Genomic DNA, 18,022 nt, shown 5'->3' with positions numbered 1-18,022 from the left:
GCGCTAACCACTACACCACCGTGCCGCCCCAAGTATTGAGTGTATACCGTAAATGAATATACTTTTCAGAAGTTGGACATTTCTGTATTGTAAATCCTTTTTTTGATTGATCTTAGGGAATATTCTAATAATTTGAGATACTGGATTTCTGATTTTCTTGAGCTATAAGCCATAATCATCAAAATTAAAACAAAAAAGGCTTTAAATATTTCACTTTACATGTAATGAATATAGAATATATGAAAGTTTACCTTTTTGAATTAAATTATGAAAAAAGGAACTTTTTCACGGTATTCTAATTTTTTGAGATGCACTAGTACTTCCACAAAGGTGTTGTGAAGACCAAACCCTGTTCTTTAAATAAACCAGGGTGCCTATTCACACCTGATTGTGATCCCAGTGATTGAAAACACCTGACTCTAATTTCACCTTCAAATTAACTGCTAATCCCAGAGGTTCACATACTTTGCCACTCACTGATGTGTAATATTGGATCATTTTCCTCAATAAATAAATGACCAAGTATAATAATGCAGACTGATAATTTGGATCAAGTCTCCTTTGTTTAATTAGGCTCTCTTTATCTACTTTTAGGACTTGTATGAAAATCTGGTGGTGTTTTAGGTCATATTAATTGCAGAAATATAGAAAATTCTAAAGCATTCACAAACTTTCAAGCACTATGGTATATGTGGAAATCAGCACAAAATTAGATTAGATTAGATAGAACTTTATTGATCCCTTATGGGAGGGTTCCCTCAGGGAAATTAAGAATAAAGCTTGTTTTGTCATTTTCCCTTAAAGCGTCACTGTTTTTATGTGTCTGTGTCCCCCAGACATATGAGCAGAATGAGTGGATCATTCATATAGCAGGCAGACTCCTAGCGAATGACTCCACTGTGCTTTCATTAATGGGCCACAATCCATTTCAAGGCAGAGACAAACCTCGGTTAGTACACATTCAGTATCTATCTTAACCAATATTTTACCTCTACAAAGTATCCAATTATACTCTAATGATACTTAATCTGAGGGTCTGTTTCAGGTACAGCCTGCATTGTTACTTTACATTCAGATCAAATATGGCGAGAGCATCAAAATGACTGGAAGTTGTTCGGTTTCTTTGTGAGCCAGTGTGTCTTGGTGGTAAGCAGCAGCAGGATAATTGGCAGCACGTCTTGGGTTAGGACGTTAGAATAAAGTTGAAGTCCAGGTAACTTTATGGTAAAGAGTTATAACATGGTTCGGTAGCAACCAATCAGAATTTAGAAGTGCTCTGCTCTAAAGAATACTAGAGAACACAGTCATGTAAATTTTGGTTCCATTCAAACTGTTCCCAAGTACAATGGAGAAAAAAATTAATAATTGTGGTGGTGGGTTTACCCATTATTTATGATGTGTCCCTGTTTGCCTACAGGGACATATAAAAAAAACCCTGCATGTTGAAATTTGACTTAGCATTTGGCTCGGCTCGGCTCGTCTTCTTCCGCTTTATCCGGGGCCGGGGCCGGGTCGCGGAGGCAGCAGTCTAAGCATGGAAGCCCAAACTTCCCTTTCCCCAGACACCTCGGCCAGCTCCTCGGGAAGAACACCGAGGCGTTCCCAGGCCAGCCGAGAGACATAGTCCCTCCAGCGTGTCCTGGGTCTTCCCCAGGGCCTCCTCCCGGGGGGACATGCCTGGAACACCTCCCCAGGGAGGCGTCCAGGAGGCATCCGAAAGAGATGCCCGAGCCACCTCAGCTGATTCCTCTCGATGTGGAGGAGCAGCAGCTCTACTCCGAGCTCCTTCCGAGTGACTGTGCTTCTCACCCTATCTCTAAGGGAGCGCCCAGCCACCCTGCGAAGGAAACTCATTTCGGCCGCTTGTATCCGCAATCTTGTTCTTTCGGTCATTACCCAAAGCTCATGACCATAGGTGAGAGTCGGAACGTAGATCGACCGGTAAATTGAGACCTTCGCCTTTTGGCTCAGCTCCTTCTTCACCACGACGGACCGGTAAAGCGACCGCATCACTGCAGAGGCTGCACCGATCCGCCTGTCGATCTCATGCTCCATCCTTCCCTCACTCGTGAACAAGATCCCGAGATACTTAAACTCCTCCACTTGAGGCAGGACTTCTCCACCAACCTGGAGAGGGCAAGCCACCCTTTTCCGGTCGAGAACCATGGCCTCGGACTTGGAGGTGCTGATTTTCATCCCAGCTGCATTGCAGAGGCGTGTCAACCAAGACAGCCCCACAACATCCAGAGACTTGAGATACTCAGGGCGGATCTCATCCACCCCCGGTGCCTTGCCACCGAGGAGCTTGCAAACCACCTCAGTGGCTTCAGCTTGGGTAATGGACGAGTCCACCTCTGAGTCATCAGCCTCAGTCTCCTCAGTGGAAGACATGACGGTGGGATTGAGGAGATCCTCAAAGTATTCCTTCCACCGCCCGACAATGTCCCCAGTCGAGGTCAACAGCTCCCCACCCGCACTGTAAACAGTGTTGGCAGAGTACTGCTTCCCCCTCCTGAGGCGCCGGACGTTTTGCCAGAATTTCTTCGAGGCCGACCAATAGTCCTTCTCCATGGCCTCCCCGAACTCCTCCCAGTTCTGAGTTTTTGCCTCCGCAACTGCCCGAGCTGCAGCACGCCTGGCCTGCCGATACCCGTCAGCTGCCTCGGGAGTCCCGGAGGTCAACATGGCCCGATAGGACTCCTTCTTCAGCTTGACGGCATCCCTTACTTCTGGTGTCCACCACCGGGTTCGGGGATTGCCGCCACGACAGGCACCGGAGACCTTGCGGCCACAGCTCCGAACAGCTGCATCCACAATGAAGGTAGAGAACATGGTCCACTCAGACTCAATGTCCCCCGCCTCCCTTGGAAGCTGGGAAAAGCTCTCCCGGAGGTGGGAGTTAAAGACCTCCCCGACAGAGTGCTCGGCCAGACATTCCCAGAAGACCCTCACCATACGTTTGGGCCTGCCAAGTCTGTCCAGCTTCCTCCTCCGCCAGCGGATCCAACTCACCACCAGGTGGTGATCAGTTGACAGCTCAGCCCCTCTCTTCACCCGAGTGTCCAAGACATAGGGCCGGAGATCAGATGAAACGACAACAAAGTCTATCATCGACCTCCGACCTAAGGTGTCCTGGTGCCACATGCACTTATGGACACCCCTATGCTCGAACATAATGTTTGTTATGGACAAACCGTGACTAGCACAGAAGTCCAATAACAAAACACCACTCGGGTTCAGATCGGGGAGGCCGTTCCTCCCAATCACGCCCCTCCAGGTGTCACTGTCATCGCCCACGTGAGCATTGAAGTCCCCCAGTAGCACAATGGAGTCCCCAGTCTGAGCACCCCTCAGTACCTTTCCCAGGGACTCCAAGAAGGCCGGATACTCTATACTGCTATTCGGCCCGTAGGCACAAACAACAGCAAGAGCCCTCTCCCCAATCCGAAGGCGCAGAGAGGCAACCCTCTCGTTCACTGGGGTAAACTCCAACACATGGTGGCTGAGCTGGGGAGCTATAAGCAAGCCCACACCAGCCCGCCGCCGCTCACCATGGGCGACTCCAGAGAAGTGGAGAGTCCAGCCCCTCTCGAGGAGCTGGGTTCCAGAGCCCAAGCTGTGCGTGGAGGTGAGCCCGACTATCTCTAGCCGGTACCTCTCAACCTCCCACACAAGCTCAGGCTCTTTTCTCCCCAGCGAAGTGTCATTCCATGTCCCAACAGCTAGCCGCTGTGTCCGGGGATCAGGTCGTCGAGGCCCCTGCCTTCGACTGCCACCCAATCCACACTGCACCAGTCCCCTACTGCTACCTCTGTGGGTGGTGAACCCGCAGGAGGTCGGGCCCACGTCACCTCTTCGGGCTGAGCCCGGCCGGGCCCCATGGGCAAAGGCTCGGCCACCAAGCGCTCGCACACGAGCCCCAACCCCGGGCCTGGCTCCAGGGTGGGGCCCCGGCTGCGCCATACCGGGCAACGTCACGGTCCTCGATTGTTTCTCCATAAGGGTTTTGGTGAACTGCTCTTGGTCTGGCCTGTCACCTAGGACCTGTCTGTCTTGGGAAATCATAATGCCCCCGACAACATATCTCCTAGGATCATTCAAGCACACAAACCCTCCACCACAATAAGGTGGCAGTTCTAGGAGGGGTTAGCATTTGGCATCAATGCAAAAAGTCAGACCACACAAAAGGCTTTTAATTAGTTTGTCATTAATTTATTTTTGTACCAAACACAATTCTAATTGATCATTATTTTCATTTGTTGATCAGTTTCTTACCTTCACATTTAAAAGATTTCATGAGGTTAACTTACGGTCAGTCGGCATAAAGATACTGGTTGACATGTGTTTGCTTTGTGGCCCTTTTAACTAAAGTTTGCAAGATGAAGCATTCCAAACGAACTTGTAGCCACCTATTTCATCTACATCACAGAGCGTCCATGAAATTCAACAGCATTGTTTGTAGCCAGAGTGAATTTTAGCCAGAGTAGCCAGAGCAAATTTGAATGCTCTCGCCATGTTTGGTGTGAATGTGCCATTCCAGTTTATATGGGGGATTAAACAGCTGAGTGGTGTCCTGCAGACCTCCTTAAGTGTACATTTGATAAAACCAAAAAGGTTCCCAGTTAGCTATCTTTATGGAAGGCCAACATTGGTCTAACAAACTTTTTTAAAGCTGTTGGATGTAGTATTTGGTTGGGTAGTAAAAGCCCTCTTCTGTCTGTCTGTCTGTCTGTCTGTCTGTCTGTCTCAGGAGGAGCTTCTCTTAATAACTTTTAATAATGAGCAATTTTCAGCACATGCTCTATAAACCCAAAGGAACAACCAGAAAAAATGAACAAACATACAAACAGTTTACCATCTAAGCTTCTAGGGCTTGTGTCGCCGTTGGCTCTGCCTGCTTGATGTCTCTCCAGTGAAGTTCTGAGAACCTAGTGAAAGCAAAAAAGCACACATATATTTAGGCTGTACAAATACTTCTTTACCTGCCAGTTCAGCTTGCCTCTTTTCTCCATCCACAGCAGAGAGTAGGGGAGAACAGCTATCATCAAAAATTTGACAGGTGGTGATGTCACATTCTGTGGGTAGGACACAGATGTCGTTTGTACATACAGTGGTGCTTGAAAGTTTGTGAACCCTTTAGAATTTTCTATATTTCTGCATAAATATGACCTAAAACAACATCAAATTTTCACACAAGTCCTAAAAGTAGATAAAGACAACACAGTTAAACAAGTGAGACAAAAATATTACACTTGGTAATTTATTTATTGAGGAAAACGAGCCAATATTACATATCTGTGAGTGGCAAAAGTATGTGAACCTTTGCTTTCAGTATCTGATGTGACCCCCTTGTGCAGCAATAACTGTAACTAAACATTTCCGGTAACTGTTGATCAGTCCTGCACACCGGCTTGGAGGAATTTTAGCCCATTTCTCTGTACAGAACAGCTTCAACTCTGGGATGTTGGTGTGTTTCCTCACATGAAATGCTCACTTCAGGTCCTTCCACAACATTTCGATTGGATTAAGGTCAGGACTTTGACTTGGCCATTCCAAAACATTTACTTTATTCTTCTTTAACCAGTTTTTGGTAGAACGACTTGCGTACTTAGAGTCATCGTCTTGGTCTTGAGATTCAGTTCATGGACAGATGTCCTGACATTTTCCTTTAGAATTCGCTGGTATAATTCAGAATTCATTGTTCCATCAATGATGACAAGCCGTCCTGGCCCAGATGCAGCAAAACAGGCCCAAACCATGATACTACCACCACCATGTTTCACAGATGGGATAAGGTTCTTATGCTGGAATGCAGTGTTTTCCTTTCTCCAAACATAACGCTTCTCATTGAAACCAAAAAGTTCTATTTTGGTTTCATCCGTCCACAAAACATTTTTCCAATAGCCTCCTGGCTTGTCCATGTGATCTTTAGCAAACTGCAGACAAGCAGCAATGTTCTTTTTGGAGAGCAGTGGCTTTCTCCTTGCAACCCTGCCATGCACACCATTGTTGTTCAGTGCTCTCCTGATGGTGGACTCATGAATATTAACATTAGCCAATGTGAGAGAGGCCTTTAGTTGCTTAGAAGTTACCCTAGGGTCCTTTGTGACCTCGCCGACTATTACATGCCTTGCTCTTAGCCCATGTTTACATTAGACCGTATCAGCGGATCATCAGATTAACGTTTTTAAAACGATTAGTGTGCACACAGCAACACCAATACACGATTTGCGTGCACACAGCAACGCCAATACACGGATACGCTCGGCTCCGCAGGCATCCTGCGCTCCAAATCACTCCGCCCTGAACAGCAAGTGCCCTCTGGAGGGTGCGCACTCCGGCCCTGCGCAGCTCACACAGCGCGCGAGTGAAGTGCACGAGCCACGATTCGGGACTGAGCCGCTGTGTGTGTGATCCCAGCGCATATCACTTACTACTTGCAAGTGGAAGGATGGCAAGCCTAAAGACAATCATAACTACACAATGGGCAGTATTTGCATCAGTATTTGCAGTATTTTCATACTTTTATACTCTTTAATGAAAGGTGATACAAGGCAGAAGTCCGCGCCGTTTTTCAGCAGTCGCGTCACATGACCAACGCCAGCGAATCAGGAAGGTGGATGTCACAGTGACGTTGTCCAATGAGACGCCAGCTAGAGCTCAGCTCAGCATATCCGCGTATTCTGAATGTTTACACAGCACCGGAGCTGACACGATCTAGATTGAATACGTGGACGCTGGCGGATTCCCGTTTCCCGGCGTTTCCAGGCGGTTTAATGTAAACGGACAGTGCATCCGCGAAGAAAACGAGACAGATACGGTCTAATGTAAACGTAGCCTTAGAGTGATCATTGTTGGTCGACCACTCCTGGGGAGGGTAACAATGATCTTGAATTTCCTCCATTTGTACACAATCTGTCTGACTGTGGATTGGTGGAGTCCAAACTCTAGAGATGGTTTTGTAACCTTTTCCAGCCTGATGAGCATCAGCAACACTTTTTCTGAGGTCCTCAGAAATCTCCTTTGTTCATGCCATGATACACTTCCACAAACGTGTTGTGAAGATCAGACTTTGATAAATCCCTGTTCTTTAAATAAAACAGGGTGCCTACTCACACCTGATTGTCATCCCACTGATTGAAGACACCTGACTCTAATTTCATCTTCAAATTAACAGCTAATCCTAGAGGTTCACATACTTTTGCCACTCACAGATATGTAATATTGGATCATTTTCCTCAATAAATAAATGACCAAGTATAATATTTTTGTCTCATTTGTTTAACTGGGTTCTCTTTATCTACTTCTAGGACTTGTGTGAAAATCTGATGATGTTTTAGGTCATATTTATGCAGAAATATAGAAAATTCTAAAGGGTTCACAAACTTTCAAGCACCACTGTACAGACATAATACAGTCAAAAGTCATCAAAAAATCAGGTCGATGCATTACCATATTCTCTTAAGTATGGGGCTACGCTCCGCATGCTTTGCACACAGGGAGCTCAGCTATTGATTGATTGATTGATTGAAGTGTTTATTTCGCATATGAAAAGCAAAATAATAAAAAGAAAAATAAAACAAACATTTAAACATAGAAATACATATTTGAAAAGGAGTGAGAAGTATAACTTGTAAACTTCCACGCCTTCTCCTTAAATAATGAATAACAATAACAAGCTTCCTTGTTACCTGTCTAGATCCTCATGCCTGATACTTATAGATAAATAAAATGTATTTCTGACTTTGTATTTAGAAAAACCTAAATGTAATTTACATATATCCATACCCATATATACATACATACGTACATACATATATATACACATAAGCATAAACACACATGTATACACATACAGTGCCTTGAAAAAGTATTCATACTGTACCCCTTGAACTTTTTCACATTTTTTCACCTTACAACCACAAACTTAAAAGTTTTTTTTTAGATTTTATGTGATAGACCAACACAGAGTAGCACATAATTGTGAAGTGAAAAGAAAATGATAAATGGTCTTCAAAATTTTAAACAAATAAAAATCTGAAAAATGTGGTGTGCATTAGTATTCAGCCCCCTGTACTCTGATACCTCTAAATACAATCCAGTGCAATCAATTGCCTTCAGAAGTCATCTAATTAGTGAATAGAGTCCTACTGTGTGTAATTTACTCTCAGCATAAATACACTTGTTCTGTGAAGGCCTCAGTGGTTTGTTAGAGAACACTGAAGAACAAACAGCATCATGAAGACCAAAGAACTCACCAGACAGGTCAGGGATAAAGTTCTGGAGAAGTTTAAAGCAGGGTTAGGTTATAAAAAAATATCCCAAGCTCTGAACATCTCAAGAAGCACTGTTCAATCCATCATTCAAAAATGGAAAAAGTATGGCACAACTGCAAAACTACCAAGACATGGCCGTCCACCTAAACTGACAGAGCGAGCAAGGAGAGCACTGGTCAGAGAAGCAGCCAAGAGGCCCATGATCACTCTGGAGGAGCTGCAGAAATCCACAGCTCAGGTGGGAGAATCTGTGCACAGGACAACTATAAGTCGTACACTCCACAAATCTGGCCTTTTTGGAAGAGTGGCAAGAAGAAAGCCATTGTTGAAAGACAGGCATAAGAAGTCCCATTTGCCAGAAGCCATGTAGGGGACATAGCAGACATGTGGAAGAAGGTGCTTTGGTCAGATTAGACCAAAGTTGAACTTTTTGGCCTAAATGCAAAGTGCTATGTGTGGTGGAAAACTAACATTGCTCATCACCCTGCACACACCATCCCCACTGTGAAACATGGTGGTGGCAGCATCATACTATGGGGATGCTTTTCTTCAGCAGGGACAGGGAAGCTGGTCAGAGTTGATGGGAAGATGGATGGAGCTAAATACAGGGCAATCCTGGAAGAAAACCTGTTGGAGGCTGCAAAAGACTTGAGACTGGGAAGGAGATTCACCTTCCAGCAAGACAATGACCCTAAACATACAGCCAGAGCTACAATGGAATGGTTTAGATCAAAGAATACTCATGTGTTAGAATGGCCCAGTCAAAGTCCAGACCTAAATCCCATTGAGCATCTGTGGCAAGACTTGAAAATTGCTGTTCACAGACGCTGTCCATTCAATCTGGCTGAGCTTGAGCTATTTTGCAAAGAAGAATGGGCAAAAATTTCAGTGTCTAGATGTGCAAAGCTGGTAGAGACATACCACAAAAGACTTGCAGCTGTAATTGCAGCAAAAGGTGGCTCTACAAAGTATTGACGCAGGGGGGCTGAATACTAATGCACACCACATTTTTCAGATTTTTATTTGTTTAAAAGTTTGAAGACCATTTATCATTTTCGTTTCACTTCACAATTATGTGCTACTCTGTGTTGGTCTATCATATAAAATCTCAATAAAAAACTTTTAAGTTCGTGGTTCTAAGGTGGAAAAATGTGAAAAAGTTCAAGGGGTATGAATACTTTTTCAAGGCACTGTACATATACATACATACATACATACATACATACATACATACATACATACATCCCTATATACACACACCTCCCCATACATACCTACATACGTATACCCATATAAAATATATCTATTATAAGCATACACCTTCACATACAGTACGCACGCACAACCCACGCGCACAGACACGAAAAGTAACAGAAAAGTGTTCTCATAACGCTTAGTGCTACCCATCACCTCTCTCATCCCTGTACCTCTTGAAAATAGTATATTTGAACCTCATTTTAAACTGTTTCATGTTTGGACACTGCTTCAACTCCATGGTGAACCTGTTCCATAGTCTCACCCCGCTAACTGAAACACAAAAACTTTTCCTGTTTGTATGAAATAAAGTTAAAGTTAATTTTTCCCCTTAAATTATAACTCCCCTCATGGATACTGAATAATTTTTGTATATTTATTGGTAATAGATTATTTTTAGCTTTGAACATTATTTGAGCTGTTTGATAATCCACGATGTCTGTAAATTTTAGTAATTTCGACTGTAAAAATAATGAGTTTGTGTGTTCCTGATAGCCAACATTGTGAATGATCCGTATTGCTCTTTTTCGAATGATGGTTAGTGGCCGTATTGATGTTTTGTAATTGTTGCCCCAAACCTCAGCACAGTATTGAAAGTATGGTGAGACTAGGGAACAGTAAAGAATATGGAGTGATTTCTGATCCAAAACCTTTTTTGCTTTGTTTATTATTGCAATGCTTTTTGAAACTTTAGTTTGTACGTGTCTGATATGCAATTTCCAATTGATTCTGTCAACTATGGTTACCCCCCAAAATTTAATTTCTTTAGCAATGAATGTAATCGACAAATATAGAGTCGCTTTTTCTGTCAAAGTGCCAGACCTCTATAATCTTGGTGACCTATCTCCAGGGCTTTATTGGATCCAGGAGTCAACCAGACTCCCTTCAGTGCTCTAGCATTGTCATTATGCATGCATCGACCCTCTTGGAAATTCAATTCAGCATAAGTGTGACATAGTGTAAATACCAGCTTTTCTCTGATCATTTTGTAAGGTAACATGGGAAAAAATAGTCCTATAGGAGGGAACACAACAGCCCTGATAAAACCAAAGTAACTCTGAGGAGCTTCAGAATTCTCATAAATGATTTTGGGTGACAGAGATTACTGAAATTTACAGTTTACATACGGATACAAGGAAGTTACATCCACATACTGTATTTTCTTGTCCGCCACAGCTGTGTACCCAAGCTGAATAAAGCGCATTCTACTGCCGTACAGCCCAGGCTGAGGAGAACTGAATCATTTTAGAAAATCTTGCAACCTAATGTGATTTTTTTTTCCATTTCTAACCAAGCATGTTCTCTCATGACTGCAACGTGAATGCCATGTAGCGATTGTAGCTTTTGTAATTTGTCCTCACATGATTCACTCAAATCTTCAAAAGGTATTACCCATTAGAGGACATAAAGGAAAACACGTGCTGCATCCGTGGAAAAAACAGCCGATACTCCCATACCCATTGTTTTTTTTACCATTAATCTCAGCAATTATTTATCATCTACAAGTTATTTACCAAACTGTTTTTCTCCTTTTTTTAAGTGTATGTTGAATAAAGATGTTTTCTGTAAACATAAACCCACTCTCACCACTGAATGCTGGCACTGGAATACGATTTAAATTGGCATCTGTAATTGCCAGGGGATGGTATGGCGAGAGTTTTAGGGGGGAAGAAATTTGTGACAAAAATCTTCATGCATGCTGAGGTGATTGTAATGCAGCTGAATGGATTGACCTTCGTTTCCTCAATATATTCCTTTCTAAATATGCTGCACGCCGTCATGAGGATGTCTGTATTGTTTTCACAGTAAAGGTTAGCTTCTTTCTGAAAATCAAACATCCCGTGCTGAGTCAAGTTGTACCAAATTTTAGATTCCCCCTTCTGTTTCTCATTCATTTGATCCACTCCTTAAAATTCAGGAGAGGGGTATGGACCGATGTAATTTAAATTCCCCTCTGAACTAAATCGATGGGAAGGAAAAAAAAAACCTTGACCTTATTGGTAAAACCTTGGTGCCTTCGGCATGGAGGCTAATGGCCCATGAGAAACGATAAGTCTATGCATTTTTGACGTTAGTTGCCGTCTTTATACAAATGACTTTGCTACTTTGCATAATTAAGGAGGGCTTTATGTCCAATCATGGTATTGAGAACAATATGACCATCAAACCCTTTAGAATTGTGCGCTATAAACATAGCTTCATAATAATAATATTTTATTTGCAGTGCACTTTACATTTAGAGTAAATCTTAAAATGCTACGAAATAGAAACATCATTAAAAAGGCAGATAGAAACAACATAAAAATGAACATAAATAAAGTATAATTAAGAGTCATATGCTCTGCTAAAAAGAAATGTTATAAGTCCTTTTTTAAAACTCAGTAGTCTGTGGTGCCCTTAGATGGTCAGGGAGGGCATTCCATAGGCGAGGGCCAGCAGAACAGAAGGCTCGATCACCCTTGGTGCTGAGCTTAGTCCTGGGGTGGCAGAGGTGATTTGAGTGGGTAGAGTGAAGGGATCGCGTTGAGGTTAGTGGGGTGAGTAATTCTTTCAGGTAGATGGGGGCATTTCCCCCATGCACTGGTGAGTAAGAAGGGAGACCTTGTATTCAATCCTGGTGGAGACAGGGAGCCAGTGAAGTGAATGGAGAATGAGTGTGATGTGTTCATATTTTCGCACTCTCATCAGGATCCTTGCAGCGCTGTTCTGAACATATTGTAGTCTTTGAAGACTCTTGCTAGGGATCCCAATGAGAAGTGCATTGTAGTAATCCAGCCTGGAGGAGACAAAAGCATGAACCAGCTTTTCAGCATCTGATAAGGTGAGAGTGGGACGAAGTTTGGAAATATTTCTGAGATGGTGAAAATAGATCTTGCAAAGATGTTTGATATGGGCTACAAAGGTGAGTTGAGGGTCAAATTTTACACCAAGGTTGGTGACTAATGAGGTGATGGGAATGTCATGGTCAGAAAATGTAATGCTTGTTATGGAGGACAACTGGATCTGGTGTGGGGTACCAACCAAGACTGCTTCAGTTTTGGAGCTGTTTAGCTGGAGAAAGTTGTGATTCAGCCACACCTTTATCTCCTCCAGACAGGCAGTGAGTGTAGATGGAGAGGATGATGATAATGACAATGGCGAAGATGCAGAGGAATGTGTATCTGTTTTTATATAAAGTTGTGTGTCATCAGCGTAGCAATGAAATTAAATTCCATAACGACTAATGACATGATCAAAGGGGGGCATGTATAGTGTGAACAGGATGGGGCCAAGGACTGACCCCTGAGGGACCCTGCAGGTGACTGTGTATGTCTGGGATCTTGCATTTCCAAAGGAAATGTACTCTGTTCTGTCAGCGAGATAAAATTTGAACCACTTAAGGGCCATGCCAATGAGTCCAATGGTGTGGTGTAACTGGTTGAGGAGTATACCATGGTCAGCAGTATCAAAAGCAGCAGACAAATCAAGAAGAATGAGGAGGGAAGGTGAACCAGCATCAGCTGCCATCAGTAGGTTGCTTGTAACTCTAACCAGAGCTCTTTCTGCGCTGTGGGCAGAGCGGAAACCAGACCGAAATTTTTCAGAAAGGTTGTTGTGCATAAGGTGGTCCTGAAGGTGGGCGGCAACTACTTTTTCTAATACTTTGGAGAGGAATGGGAGATTGGAAATGGGACTGTAATTGGCAAAAACTTCTGGATCAAGAGTGTTTTTTATAAGAAGTGGTCTGATTACAGTGGCTTTTAGAGCAGATGGAATATACAGTGGTATGCAAAAGTTTGGGCACCCCTGGTCAAAATTACTGTTACTGTGAACAGTTAAGCAAGTTGAAGATGAAATGATCTCCAAAAGGCATAAAGTTAAAGATGGCTCATTCCCTTTATATTTTAAGCAAAAACAATTTATTTTCATCTTTTACATTTTCAAAATGACAAAAAAGGAAAAGGGCCCGAAGCAAAAGTTTGGGCACCCTGCATGGTTAGTACCTAGTAGCACTCCCTTTGGCAAGTATAACAGCTTGTAAACGCTTTTTGTAGCCAGCCAAGAGTCTTTCAATTCTTGTTTGAGGAATTTTCCTCCATTCTTCCTTGCAAAAGTCTTCCAGTTCTGAGAGATTCCTGGGCCATCTTGCATGCACTGCTCTTTTGAGGTCTATCCACAGATTTTCAATGATGTTCAGATCAGGGGACTGTGAGGGTAGGGTGACCAGATTTCCTGAGTCTAAAACCAGGACACTTTGCGCGTGACCGTGATACTCGTGCACACACGCGTTTTGATGTAAACATGCGCCGGCTCAAACCATGGCTCAGACAGGTGCTTTTATCATTTTGTAGAAGCTCACTTTTATCAACATTTCAGAGAATAATCAAGTATTTTCTTGTTATCTACATGTACTTCTGTCAATTCAGTTAAAGTAAGAAAATCAGACAACAAAGGTGAAATAAATCAGTTGAAATTTAGGCTATTGGCCAATAGCCTAAATTTCAACTGATTTATTTTACCTTTGTGAAAATGCATTGCTTGCATATTAACATCAACATTTTATGCGATGAACTTTTTTTAAACAATAGGCTATGTATTGTAACAGGAACGAGCGCATGAGCCTAATCGTTGTCACCTCTGAACCTTTACCCAAAATGCCTCTGTTTAATCTTAACCAGTGTAGGCTATTAACTATTTTGAAAACGTGAACCCTGAGTTGACAACAGCATCAAACAAGTCAAGACAATCTGTGATACAGATTAAAGACAACAAAAAATGTTTCAGAAACATAGCCACCCAACACACCCACCCTAAAGAAGATGCCATTTTATTGCATATATTTACATGATGAATGAATTTGCTCCAGTAGCACTTTATTGCCCGAGAGCCTGCTGTGAAACTGCGAGCAAGTATCATCGAAATTGGCCCGGGTAATGAGCAAGGCTTTGAGAGTAGGCACGGTCATGCGATTCCTCTCATCAGTCCAGGTATTGCTCATGAGTGAAAATATTCGCTCAACTGGAGCATTGGCGCCAGGTAGGCACATGGGAAACTGGCAAAGCTGGCTGACATTGCTGTAAGGAATCTCCCTACTCTTGAAGTGCACGAACATCTCCACCCAGCGATCATCCGTTCGGCGTTGTCGCGTAGTAGTTGACAGCCGCTAGTGAAAAAAAACGTTATAACGCAACCTCTATATTGCAACATTATACAAATAGATACATTGTAAGGTTGACTGCGCACACACGCACATTGATGCTGAATTGCTAGAAGCTTTATTGACATCTCGTTGGCTACCGGTATATATGATCGCTGTAACCAGGACAGTTTGTTAGTGTTTGGTGTAAACCGGGACATTTCAGCGTCCTGACAGACCTTTGTCAGGACTGGGGACACGCAACTCAAAATCGGGACTGTCCCGGTCAAACCGGGACGTCTGGTCACGTTATGTGAGGGCCATGGTAAAACCTTCAGCTTGCGCCTCTTGAGGTAGTCTATTGTGGATTTTGAGGTGTGTTTAGGATCATTATCCATTTGTAGAAGCCATCCTCTTTTCAACTTCAGCTTTTTTACAGATGGGGTTATGTTTGCTTCCAGAATTTACTGGAATTTCATTGAATCCATTCTTCCCTCTACCCGTGAAATGTTCCCCATGCCACTGGCTGCAACACAACCCCAAAGCATGATTGATCCACCCCCATGCTTAACGGTTGGAGAGGTGTTCTTTTTATGAAATTCTGTGCCCTTTTTTTTGCCAAACATGCCTTTGCTTGTTGCAGCCAAAGAGTTCCATTTTAACCTCATCGGTCCACAGGACTTGTTTCCAAAATGCATCAGGCTTGTTTAGATGTTCTTTTGCAAACTTCTGATGCTGAATTTTGTGGTGAGGACACAGGAGAGGTTTTCTTCTGATGACTCTTCCATGAAGGCCATATTTGTGCAGGTGTCGCTGGACAGTAGAACAATGTACCACAACTCCAGAGTCTGCTAAATCTTCCTGAAGGTCTTTTGCAGTCAAGCAGGGGTTCTGATTTGCCTTTCTAGCAATCCTATGAGCAGCTCTCTCTGAAATTTTTCCTGGTCTTCCAGACCTTATCTTGAGCTCCACTGTTCCTGTTAACTACCTTTTCTTAATTACATTTCGAACTGAGGAAATGGCAACCTGAAAACGTTTTGCTATCTTCTTATAGCCTTGTCCGGCTTTGTGGGCCTCAGCCATTTTCATTTTCAGAGTGGTAGGAAGCTGCTTAGAAGAACCCATGACTGCTGATTTTTGGGACTAGGTTAGAGGAGCCTGGGTATTTATAAAGCTTTGAAACTTGCATCACCTGACCTTTCCTAACAATGAGTGTGAACAAGCCATAACCCTAACAAACAAATTAAGGTCTGAGACCATGGTCAAAGTGATCTGAGTGCTCAAATCTCCTAGGGTTCCCATACTTTTGCAAGTTACTCCTTTCCTTTTTTCACTCTAAAATTGTACAAAACCAAAATAATACACCGATATTGCTTAAAATGTTGAAAAGTGTGTTTCATATTTAAATTTATGCCTTTTGGAGTTCATTTCATCTTCAACTTGCTTAACTGTTCACAGTAAGGGGTGCCCAAACTTTTGCATACCACTGTAGCCAGCCTGAAGGGAGAGGTTTATTACAGTGGTGATCAAGGGACTTATGGCAGAGATATTTGCCTTCACTAGGGCTGTAGGAAAGGGGTCAAGAGCACAGGTGGAGGGTTTCATTCTCCTGATGATATCTTCAACCTCTTGTTGTGAAATTTCAGGGAAGCAGTTAAGGGCCTGGGAGATCTCAAACTGTGAATAAGCAATCGGGACAAGTAGAGTGGAAGAACCAGAAAGGACAGAACAAATTAAGTCAATTTTTGTTTTGAAGAAGGCCATACGTTTATTACAGTGCTATTCTGTAGTTTCGAAGTGAAGGGGTTTGAACTGTGACCATGCCTCTCTAAGGCAGTGTTTCCCAGCCTTTCTTGAGCCACGGCACATATTTTACATTTGAAAAATCCCACGGCACACCACCAAACAAAAATGTCACAAAAAGTATATATAATGATCATCTGGTCACAATTTACTTACTCAGTGTGAAACCTGGGCCTGTTTAGCTGAACACAAAGCTGATATACTCGCAGGAATTGAAGAAAGACACACATGAAGATCTTCCTCAACAGCTCTGAGTCTCTCTCCTTTTTTAGTTTTTATAGCAGTCATGCTTGAAAAGCCCAGCTCACATAGATAGGTTGTGGAAAATCACTTTTTTTGCTTTCTTCTGACCTCTACTCATACTAGGGCCTTCATCTGGGTCAGAATTTTCTCCAGGACCCAGTTTGGATTGTGTACTTTTTCTTTTCAAATATTTATCCATCGCTATCACCGCTGTCACACCCGAAGCATTACTAATTCTATTGTTTGAATGGCAACAGGTAGATACACAGGTTAATTAGCTACCTGCTGCCATTTAGTGGAAGAGCATTTAATTGTTCTGCCTGTCACTATACGTCGCTGGCATAGACGAACGAAGACAAATTATTTGCAGTAAATAAATAATAATTTTCGGAACACTTAAGTGAAATTGGATAATTTCCCACGGTACACCTGATGATCTCTCACGGCACACTAATGTGCCGCAGCACAGTGGTTGGGAATCACTGCTCTAAGGGACTTTGAGTAGGCCTTTTGCTGTTCCTGATACGCTAGCACTTGGGCCTCCTAAAATGCAGCACAAACTCTCTAGTGCAGTGAAGCCCCCACAGTGACCATGAAACACCCCAGAGGGTTTTAGTGCTTACAAAAAAGGGAGTGTGCACCCCCGATTCATTTGCAAAGGTCTCAAAGTCATAGAAAATTAATTTATGGTTATAGTCATCTTTGGGTGACAAAGCCTGAATATAACACTTATGCGTCTCTTCTTCTTCAGAGTCTAACACTCCCCCGCAGGTTTTAAATTTTTCTAAGGTGCATACGTGCAGCATGGCATTTTCAGTCAGAGGCACATAGTACACTCTGTTGCATATTTTACATTTTTTAAACACATTGCAAACGCTGGCATATACCTCAGCTTTAGGACACCATTTCAGTTTTTTGTGCTTGTTCACGCAAAAAAGGGGAACGACATGTTCTGTTACCGTCAATGCAAGCGGTCAGTTTCAGCTCCTGCAGAGTGCAGTCAGGTTTGAAGCATATCTGACAATAATTAGCACAGCAGTGATTTAAATTGTTGTTGTAACCTGCGTAGCAGTGCTTGCAAATGTGTGTAGCTCCTAGAAAGGCTTTGAGGTTTTTAACGCTGTAGTAGTGATTTTGGTAGAGAAATAAATACAGGGGGTTGGACCATTTAGGGAAAGACGGTCCAAACCGTCTAAAAGAAATTTAGAGAGGGTTTTTGAGCCTTCAGCTCTGTAAAATACTCCAATTTTATAACAAAAATTCGTCTCAAATTTGTGTATTTTACAGAGTATTGTAGCGTATCTCTGTTGTAGTAAGAAGTGTATGTGTG

General features: G+C 42.9%; 1 protein-coding gene across 4 annotated transcripts in view; it reads left to right on the top strand.

Annotated features, from left to right (window-relative positions):
* Positions 1–18,022, top strand: part of lmf1 (lipase maturation factor 1) — a 136,908-nt gene that overhangs the window by 107,076 nt on the left and 11,810 nt on the right. For all 4 annotated transcript variants that reach the window (XM_060939469.1, XM_060939468.1, XM_060939471.1 and 1 more), the window contains one exon: positions 837–949. In XM_060939469.1, the coding sequence (XP_060795452.1) occupies positions 837–949 (113 nt within the window). The remainder of the gene's footprint in view (positions 1–836; positions 950–18,022) is intronic.

Source organism: Neoarius graeffei, chromosome 14, assembly GCF_027579695.1.
Source record: "Neoarius graeffei isolate fNeoGra1 chromosome 14, fNeoGra1.pri, whole genome shotgun sequence".
NCBI classification, from domain to species: domain Eukaryota; kingdom Metazoa; phylum Chordata; class Actinopteri; order Siluriformes; family Ariidae; genus Neoarius; species Neoarius graeffei.
Note: the sequence above shows the minus strand (reverse complement) of the source record. Positions and strands in the feature narration are given on the sequence as shown.